At 39.6% G+C, this 10,938-nt stretch overlaps 1 protein-coding gene across 1 annotated transcript; it reads right to left on the reverse strand.

Annotated features, from left to right (window-relative positions):
* Positions 1-1,309: 1,309 nt before the first annotated feature.
* LOC307139762 (germinal-center associated nuclear protein-like) lies at positions 1,310-8,686 on the reverse strand (the record flags this gene model as incomplete). The annotated part of the gene is made up of 9 exons (XM_079838857.1): positions 1,310-1,556; positions 1,692-1,852; positions 1,965-2,127; positions 2,758-3,026; positions 3,133-3,330; positions 3,532-3,671; positions 3,788-3,990; positions 4,073-4,220; positions 8,620-8,686. The coding sequence occupies 9 exons, from the start codon at positions 8,684-8,686 to the stop codon at positions 1,310-1,312; spliced, it is 1,596 nt and encodes a 531-aa protein (XP_079694983.1).
* Positions 8,687-10,938: the final 2,252 nt, after the last annotated feature.

Genomic DNA, 10,938 nt, shown 5'->3' on the forward strand with positions numbered 1-10,938 from the left:
ACAGAATGTCCTCATAATCAAGGGTTAGTTAGGTGTTTCAGTGTGTGTGTGAGGTCCAGTTAAACACAGAATGGCCTCATAATCAAGGGTTAGTTAGGTGTTTGAGTGTTTCAGTGTGTGTGTGTGTGAGAGGTCCAGTTAAACACAGAATGTCCTCATAATCAAGGGTTAGTTAGGTGTTTCAGTGTGTGTGTGTGAGGTCCAGTTAAACACAGAATGGCCTCATAATCAAGGGTTAGTTAGGTGTTTGAGTGTTTCAGTTTGTGTGTGTGTGTGTGTGTGTGTGTGTGTGTGTGTGTGTGTGTGTGTGTGTGTGTGTGTGTGTGTGTGTGTGTGTGTGTGTGTGTGTGTGTGTGTGTGTGTGTGAGGTCCAGTTAAACACAGAATGTTCTCATAATCAAGGGTTAGTTAGGTGTTTGAGAGTGTGTGTGTGTGTGTGTGTGAGGTCCAGTTAAACACAGAATGTCCTCATAATCAAGGGTTAGTTATGTGTTTGAGTGTGTGTGTGTGTGTGTGTGTGTGTGTGAGGTCCAGTTAAACACAGAATGGCCTCATAATCAAGGGTTAGTTAGGTGTTTGAGTGTTTCAGTGTGTGTGTGAGGTCCAGTTAAACACAGAATGTCCTCATAATCAAGGGTTAGTTAGGTGTTTGAGTGTGTGTGTGTGTGTGTGTGTGTGTGTGTGTGTGTGTGTGTGTGTGTGTGTGTGTGTGTGTGTGTGTGTGTGTGTGTGTGTGTGTGTGTGTGTGTGTGTGTGTGTGTGTGTGTGTGTGTGTGTGTGTGTGTGAGGTCTAGTTAAACACAGAATGTCCTCATAATCAAGGGTTAGTTAGGTGTTTGAGTGTGTGTGTGTGTGAGAGGTCCAGTTAAACACAGAATGGCCTCATAATCAAGGGTTAGTTAGGTGTTTGAGAGTGCGTGTGTGTGTGTGTGTGTGTGTGTGAGAGGTCCAGTTAAACACAGAATGGCCTCATAATCAAGGGTTAGTTAGGTGTTTGAGAGTGCGTGTGTGAGGTCCAGTTAAACACAGAATGTCCTCATAATCAAGGGTTAGTTAGGTGTTTGAGTGTGTGTGTGTGTGTGTGTGTGAGACTGTGTGATGAAAAGACAAAGTTTATAGAGCTAATTTGTTATCCAGTTGTTGTGTGTGAGTGAGTGAGTGAGTGAGTGAGTGAGTGAGTGAGTGAGACTGTGATGAAAAGACAAAGTTTATAGAGCTAATTTGTTATCCAGTTGTAGTGTCTGTGGATGAACTGCCAAGAACAAAATATCTTGTAAGTACAAACACATTTTAATTTTGGCTAATGAAATCAGAACTGAAGTGCATTGCCACCTTTCAGGTAAGCTGTTGGAGCCTCTGAAGAGAGACCATCTCCAGTGTACTTGTTGTTAGAGTCAAAGCTGCAAACGGGATTGAGCTGAGGCGGGATGGGCAGCTGTCCACCGTTCACCACCTCACCAATCAGAACAGTTCTCTTCTTCTCAATAGCCACAGACTTGCTCTGGGGCAGGGAGAAATCAGGCTCCTGATAGGCTGTCCGACTAAGTTCTACCATGCTGGATGATAAACAAAATAAGACATTAATTTTCGAGAATTATGCATCTCTGAAATGAAAATGGATACTAATATATTGAGAGAGTACAAGATTTTTTGCTAAAATCAAGACAACAGACAAAAGAAGTAGGACATACCCATCAGTGATATTAAGGCCATACTGTTGAATAAAGTCTGAGGCTTCAGTGGCATTTTGGAACATGAGCATTCTGACTAAGTTCTCGATTGGGTAAATGGTGGATCTCTGGGACCCATTAGTAAAGGCCACATTGAGGATTTTCAGTGCCTTGCTTCTCACCTAACCGAACAGAGATTAAAAAAAAGTTTGTAAGAAACTCAAAAGGTGTAATGAATGACAAAGTACTTCATATACTTGCTACTGAACTACCCTCTGGGTAAGATGCATTTACCTGATTGAAGTATCTGTGAAGTATGCAGCTGCTCAAATAGGAAGCTGCACTCACAAGTTTAAAGAACCGGACAAAGTTATTGCTGTTGAGTGCTGCAAAGGCCTGCACAGCAAAATCCACCTCCGGAGAATCCCGTACCTCTTTACGAAACTGCTGCACCTCACTGGATTGACAAACAACAAATCCATTTGTATTATTTACACCATCAATGCAAGGAATTGCCAACTGGTACTCTTCAGCAAATATTTGTATCAGACCCATTCTGTGCTGTAATTGGTGGCCAGATTATTTCTGTCTTCAATATGCTCACTAACCTAAGAGTCAAATTAATTTCCTTTCTGATCATATAAAAACATGGCAAGACTTCAAAGCTTTTTTCTACTCATTCAGTGAAACTTTACCCGTTTCACAGACAAGGTTTATGCCTAATCCCAGACTAAAATACATGTTTTAACGGTTTTAAGTGGGGCTTGCACTGGCATATTTTAAGATGATATCTTTTGTCTCAAGATGCACATCAGTAATGTTTTTTTTTCTAAGGCACGTTTATAAAAGCTACTTAAATGTTCTAATTGAACTAAGGCCTAATCTAAACCCTGTCTGTGAAACAAGGCTTTAAAAAGGTATACATTTTATTAGTTTATAATTCGAACCCATGGCCTTGTTAGCACCATGCTCTACTGTTTGAGCTACAGGGATGCCTTGCACTATACTGTCTAAAAACAGCTGATTCCAGATTCAAAATAGTTTTATGATTAGTTACTGCCCCAAAAAAACTAAAACAAGGTTTTACCGAAGAATATCTCCATCATTGAGCTTAAGCAACACGTTATATTGGCGGAACTCTGCCTCATTGGAGCAATACACCTCCTTGGTGGCCAAGTCTTGATACATCTCCTTCAGACTCTGCAGGCATTTTGTCATATTCTCATTGTTGATCTTGGCATCAAAAGACATCATGGGTTCCTGGCAGAGGTGATGGGCGCAGTGAATGTGGAAACGGGTACATTTCTCAATAAGCAATACTGTTACTGGATCACATAGATGCTGCTGGGTAATGTCCTACAAGAGAGGTTCAGACATAATTACAAAAAAGTTGTAAAAAAAACACAATGGCGGCATAATATTCACATTGGCACACTGAATATTTTAAATCAATCATGCCCACCTTCCGAATGCCTCTGGTTCTGTTCCAGACAAAGTCATACCAGTCACGGTAATTGCCCTCACCGTGGTCCATAATCTGAGTCACCAAGTAGTCCATAGTCATGCTTAGCACAGGAAGTGGTCTAAGCTCATGAGGGAGAGGTTCTCCCTGATCGGCTGAAGACCTGCTATATTCTTTGATGACAGCAAAATGATCCACCTAAGCAGATTCAGTCAAATAACTAAAAGGTAACCAATGGCATTTAAGGCTTCCAAACATTAATATGTCACTTTACACAGATATTACATAAATTATGAAGTGGGTTGTCGTCTTAACTCAATATTGACATAATGAACCTTAGCCAAGAACTTCAATAAATATGTGGATTTCGGATCATTACTGGACTGTATTGTCACAAACCTTCTTTGTATCTGGAACAACCTCAAAGTTGCTCAGCTGGTTGCAGGTTTCTCTCATATACCGCTCTTTCTCCGGGCACATATCAGGGCATGTTCCCACAAACACTTTAGACATATCCAGGTCTGTTCTTTTGGGCCGAGCTTCAGAGACAAAAAGACCATTATTACCCTAAAATTTATATTCTAAAACAAACAATATAAATAACATCATGTTACATAATATTATAATAAGTTCAGCACAATATGGTTTCAGAGACCTTGCCGTAAAATCTTATCTCTCTGCTCTAGTAGGCGGTATCTCTCCTCTGCTGTTTCAGCCACCTGACCTACGAGAGGCTGTAGTACTGAGGGCAGGTTAATATTAGGCCGTTCTATGCTCCGTTCCTCTGAGACTGACTCCAGTGGTGCTTCACTCTCAAACTGGACTGTTTTAGCAACAGATGATTTTTGGAACGGAGAGCTTTAACAGAAAAAAAACAACATGCAGCACTAAATAATCAGGCCAAATAACCATAATGTTGATATTACATGTCTCAAAGTACCCTTTAGTAAGAGAGCTAGTGGTGCTGATGGGCACTGCTCTGGGAAGAGTCTTGCGACTAGGGGAGGACCGCAACAAATCAGCCCCCAACTCTGAGTCTCCCATCATATCTTTGACCTCTGAAGGTCCAGCAGCTTTTTCACCTGGACCTGTAAATGACAAGCACTTTATGAGTGTAACTGTACGAAAGAGAAAAGTTCACAGCATTGTTTAATACAGGCAAATATTAGGCATAATTTTGTGTGTGTGTGTGTGTGTGTGTGTGGGGGGGGGGGGGGGGGGGGGGGGTTAAGAACAGATTACCGTTTCTGCTTGGATAAAGGCTAAAAGAACACATTAAAACCAGGCATAAAAATGACAGTTAAATAGCAGATCACATGTCTCCAGCAGGACAGGTTTTCATTTGCTCATCAGTCCACAGGTAAGAAAAGGAAGATTTCCTAAGAAAATCATGTTTTCATTTTCTGTGGCCCCAGTGTTGTGATAAATTAGATTTGTAGTGTACCTTGCAGTGGCCAGGAAATGCAAATGTGAAAGTGAACTCATGAATTATTTTATGATAAACATACTGTTTTAAGTGCACTCATTTATAGTCATAAATTAAAAATAATTGATAAATAAATACATTTATCAATTTTTAGGCATTTTTAAGGCATTTTTTAATGATTAAAAATATAAGCATTTTTGAGTTGGACTACAAACACATCGCTAAATACAGCTATACAGCATAACTCAAAACATAATAATAATTAATAATTTATGAACATTAAGTCTCAGTCATTATTCACACTTTTCTCATGGTTTTTCAAAATAATTGATAAAAGTATAGAATATAATGGCATATTTCTAATAGGGACTCATTGTAGTGTTGCAGTGTTAACACACACCCCACCTGCGCTATGGGATTAGCTCGTGTCTTCTGCTGTTAGATCCGCATTAAAGAACCATCTGAACTGTTAAATAACAGATATAAGATTAAAATAATATCGGATTTGTCTTATTTTAAATAAACACAAAAAACAGAGATGAAAACTAAACTTAAGTAAGAAATTAACTTTTGCTGTGGTTAAATACATGTTCAGTAATATCTTCCAGAGATTTTAAAATTTTTGCGCTATTTTTTCTCTAAATAATGTTGATATGGCAACTAGTAAATACACTAATTCGTGGGTACGGTTTATTAATCCGTGGGCACGATTTGTTAAACCAAGGGAACAGTTTAAGAAATCGTGATCACGGTTTATAAACTGAGGGAACGGATTGCAAAACCGTCGGCACAGATTGTTTTTTTTTCTCCTATAGGTGACCTGCCGGGCTCCGTACTGGTACGCACCAGCGTTTCTGGAAAAAAAAAAAGCATTGAGAGCCGGCGGCGTAGTATTTTTTAAGTTGAGTCGTTATGACAGAATATCCGCGGAACTGTTACTAGTACTGTTCCTGTTACTGATTTCACAAACAGTTTGTTTCTGAATATAAAAATCTCGACACAATGTAACGTAGCCTACCTGCTCTTGCACACGTTTGGATGAAAGTATGGTCTCCTGTTGTTGTTGTTGTTTGTTTCCGTTGTCCGTTTTGAAAGATACAATTTTTGTAAAACAACATTGTAAAACATAGCCCCGTTAATTTAAGTGAAATTACTACTTTTCTTTCACTCCAATTGTTATACGTTTTGGATAATAAATAAATAAACAGTTGATAAGTTTTAAAAAAAAATAAACTTAGAAAAATGCATAAAAAATAAAACATCTGAAATTAACATTTTTTAAAGACCAGAATATATGTATTTTTAAGGAATATTTGACGACAGGTCAAGTTTATTAAAAAAAATAATTCACACCGAGGTGTTAATATTATATATACTGTACATACATACATACACAAATGTATTTCTCAAAAGGTGAAATATTAGTAATTTCATTTGTTGCATACGTTCCCGTTTAATTTCTATCAGTTGCTGTTATTTTGATTTCCCCTCACTGCATTCCCATATATAAATATTGCAGTCATATATTATAAATATTCATGAATCCACTTCCACTAATACTCAACAATAATAAAACACAGCTATTTTGGATTCATTAAAACGTTTAATTAATTTCTTAATTGAAGTTCATTATATATGTTGTATATTAAGGGTGGTGTTGGGTTTGTCCAATAGGGGGCGGTGGCGCATTGTGGTGTTGGTCTGTAGCACTGTTAAAAGCAGAGAGAAGAACGGGCAGTGTGTGTGCTCATGTGGATGTATGGTTGGCTATGGAGATGTGTCCCAAATAAAAGACAATCTAGAAAGTTTATTCCTCTCTGAGTTTTCCCTTCGTATCTGAGATACAACATATGGCGACAAGCAAGGGTGTAACTTTGGTTTGAGAAGTGGGGGGGGCACAAAATGGGGAAAAATGTTTTCGATTTGAATCCCATTTCCTCCATTTACATAGTTAGGGACTATGGTGATACAAAATCCAGGAAATAATTAAGTTGTTTATAACGATAAATTCTGCCAAAAAGAATAATAGGCTACTATGTATAAGAAAAAGATGTCTTACTTTATTTATTGTTGAATAGCCAAGACTTGAGAGAATAAATCAAATCAAATCAAAATCAAATCACTTTATTGTCACACAGCCATGTACACAATTGCAACAGCAGGTGAAATTCTTGGTGCAGTTCCGAGTAACATAGTAGTCACGACATGACATGTACAACATTTAAAGCAGCATCAGATTACACATCTGATGCGCCCACAATTACTCACAGCACAGTAAACACTACAATAAACAATAAATAATTTACACAATGTGAGTGTAGTTCTCACAGCTTTAAACAATATACACTAAAACAATATACATTACGCTATAATAATAATAATAGTATACAATGTATAGTATAAAATATTATTCACAAATTGAAAATTGAAATCCAAAGTGCAATAGATGCTGTATGATAAATAAATGTGTATATAATGTGTGTGTATCTACAGTGGGTTGTGCTGAGTGATATTCTGTCCAGTGTGTGTTATGATCCTGATGGATCAGGAGTTAAGAAGTCTAATTGCTTGTGGGAAGAAGCTGTTCTGGAGTCGGCTGGTGCGTGTTCTGATGCTGCGGTACCGTCTGCCTGATGGCAGCAGTGAGAGCAGCCCATGGCTCGGGTGGCTAGAGTCTCTGATGATCCTCTGAGCTCTCTTCACACACCGCCTGGCGTAAATGTCCTGGAGGGAGGGAAGCTCACCTCCGATGATGTAGCTGGCCGTGCGCACTACCCTTTGCAGGGCTTTGCGGCTGCGGGCGGTACTGTTGCCGTACCAGGTGGTGATGCAGCCAGTCAGCAGGCTCTCTATGGTGCTGCTGTAGAAGCGTGTGAGGATGTGGCGGCTCATTCCAAACCTCCTCAGCCGTCGCAGAAAGAAAAGGCGCTGATGAGCCTTCTTCACAATGGCCTCGGAGTGGACGGACCATGAGAGTTCCTCTGTGATGTGGACACCGAGGAACTTGAAGCTGCTGACTCTCTCCACCGGTGCTCCATTGATGGTGATTCTCATTCCTCCTGAAGTCGACCACCAGCTCCTTGGTCTCCTTGGTCTTGCTGACGTTGAGGGAGAATAATTTTATAAAGTCAAAAACTTTCACAAAAATGTTACACGTTTTGTGTGTGAATATAATTTAAATAATGTGAAACACAATTTCCACTGTTAAACAAACTTTTATTTTAAACTAACTGTTAAATCTGACATTTGTCAGAAACACATCCACCAAACCGCAGGTACACAAGATTATTTGTTACACAAGATGCAAAATTAAAACACAATCTCACAAACATGTAACTTTAATATAAAGATATTTTTTCATTGTCCTCCATCTATCAATTCAATCCCATTTCTCCATATACTAACTATTCAACCTTCTATACTGTCCTGTCTCCTCACATATAAGAACCAAACACATGCTTCCTGGTTAGCATGGTTGGGTTCAGCATCCTGCCTGCCTACCTGCACTTCTTCGCTTGCGCCTGTTCCCTGTCTCACCTATGAAATATGAATATGTGCTAGCCTGTTTCTGACATGACATAATTAAAATAAATTACCTGACCCTTTACACAGCACATACCTGCAACTCTGAGCTACTTCTCCCTGTCTCACCCTCCCTGTCTTTAAGCAGCTTCACCTCATCTGTTCTCTGATATGAAAGCATGGCATGAAAAAAATGTTTTCAAAAGTTTATCACAACTGAAACTATATTATAACAGTCAACAGAAAAATATCAGGGCCTGATTCTGTTTCTCTCCCACCACACAAGTGAGCAGTTAAATAATATGAAACCACACCCATGTGATGATGTGACCATGTTAAAGAAATATTCTAAACAAATAACAACACGCAATTTGGCTCCCACAAGAAGAACATTTAATTTAATAATATTCAAACTGTATTCACTATTTATCATGTACACTTCTTCCCTTTTATCACCAACAAATCAAAATCACCTGGCCTTTCATACAGCACATAACCTACCTGTAACGTTGTGCTGCTACTGCTTTTCCCTGTCTCACCCTCTCTGTTCTGAAGCAGCTCCACCTCATCTGTGCTCTGATATGAAAACAACTGAGTTATGATCATATTGAGTCCACATAGCCAGAAAAGAGTCTCTGGATGTACATTTTAAAAACTGGGTGTGCCACATTCATTTTCAGATTAATGTGTAAAAAAAACCCTCACTGCGTATCAATAACTTTACAGACTAGACTGGGCTGATGTGTAAAACTATACTCAGGCTCACCACATAACCATAACACTATATAAAATATAGGCTAACTCAGGCTAGCTCGATATTAAGCCTTTTCTTTGAACAAGTAAATCAATTTTTACAAATTAACTTCCATTTTAAATGAACAAATATTGTAAGTGAACAACAATAGCTCAAGTTTAGAAAAACATTTATTAAGACTTATTTTATTTCTGCATCTGAGTATAATGAGTTGAGTAGCCTATAACAGCAGCCAGAGTCTGCTTGTCATACATTGCTGACAGAAAACGCTGCTGTTTAAAGTGGACACAGAATGTTCTAGGCAACATTAAATGTTTAGGTTAGCTAGCTAACGGTCTGAAGTTACCTAGCAAAAGTGTATGTTAACGTTAGCTCATCAACAGGTGTAGACCATAGACTGTACAAAAATAAGTAGACAGACATTTTGATTACCCTGACCTGAGCTAATTTACTGAATCAACCAACTCACATCTCCTTTCTTTTTTTTCGTCCATGAAGACATTAAAGTAATCTGTTGCTGGCGTTTCATGACTGACTGCGATACCGGCTGCTCAGCAGAGCTCTCAGTGCGCTTACACTATTGAGAGTGTGCACGAGACGTCCCTGCCTGCATCGACACAGACAGGCAGGATGTCTGTTCTGCTTGGTCCTGCTCCTCCGTGACGATAACGGCGCGCGGACGCGGTTAAAAAAATAATAACAAACTAATTTGAAAGTGGGGGGGACACGAACGGAATTTTGAAAAGTGGGGGGGGACATGTCCCCCCTGTCCCCATAGGAAATTACGCCCGTGGCGACAAGGATGAAAGTCAAAACGGAGGAGCAGCTGTTTTCTGAGAACTAAAGGAAAAGGACGTCGACTGCGGGAGATAAGGAAAGTTAATAACTACCACCTGAAGTACTGAGAACAGAACGATGGCTGGCATGGTGGGATCCGTGGCACCATTTGACAACAAATCACAGTCATGGGAAGAGTACTGCGAAATATTAAACCATTTCTTCGTTGCAAATGATATTGAACTGCCAGAAAAAAAACGAGCTATACTGTTGAGCAGTGTGGGAGCACAGACGTATACACTGATGAGGAACCTGTTGAGTCCTGAGAAACCAGGATCAAAAAGTTATGAGGAACTGGTGAGTTTGTTGAAAAATCACTTTAATCCGAAGCCCAGTGAAATAGTGCAAAGGTGGAAGTTTAATTCACGTAACAGACACTCTGATGAAAGCATAGTCGAATATGTGGCTGAACTGAGGAAGCTGGCACAAGATTGTAATTTTGGAGACACGCTTACGGTGATGCTGAGAGACAGATTAGTGTGTGGTGTTAATGACGACAGGATACAACGGAGATTGCTAGCTGAGGATGGACTGACGTTTGAGACTGCACTAAGAAAAGCTTAGGCTATTGAAGCTGCTAATAAGGATATGGCTGATTTGCACAAAGACAAAGGACATCGACTGAGCACTACTGTCTTCAAGATGGATACAGGAATGTGCTATCGATGTGGGGGAAGTAACCATGGGCCGAAAGACTGTAAGTTTGCGAAAGAAAAGTGCTATCAGTGTGGTAAAATTGGACATGTGCAAAGAGTATGTAGAAGTAAACCACAAGAAACAAGTGTTGATAAAGGCAGGAAAGCTTGGACAGGGGGGAGAGGAAAACAATCAAAGAGGGCCAATTACCTTCAAGAGGAGGAGGAGGAAGATCAGCCTGAAGAAGTTTTCACCATGTATAGTATAGAAACTCCACAGCCCCATGTGCCCCCTATCACACAGATGCTGTTTGTAAATGAATGTCTTGTGAAGTTTGAGATCGACACGGGATGCAGTGTGACTGTGTTATCACAGTTGGAGTATGGTAAAATGGAAGCTAAAAAGAAACTGCCTGAACTGAAAACAAGCACTCTCAGTTTAAAAACATACACAGGGCAATCAGTAAATGTGCTGGGTACCACCAAAGTAAAAGTCAAGCATAAAGGGCTTACCAAAGAACTCACAGCAGTGGTGGTTGCAAGATCTGGGCCTAATTTATTAGGGCGATCATGGCTCACAGAACTGGAACTCCGCTGGGAACATGTGAGTAAAATTAAAGACAGTTCAGAGT

Source organism: Gobio gobio (assembly GCF_949357685.1).
Source record: "Gobio gobio genome assembly, chromosome: 2".
NCBI lineage: Eukaryota > Metazoa > Chordata > Actinopteri > Cypriniformes > Gobionidae > Gobio > Gobio gobio.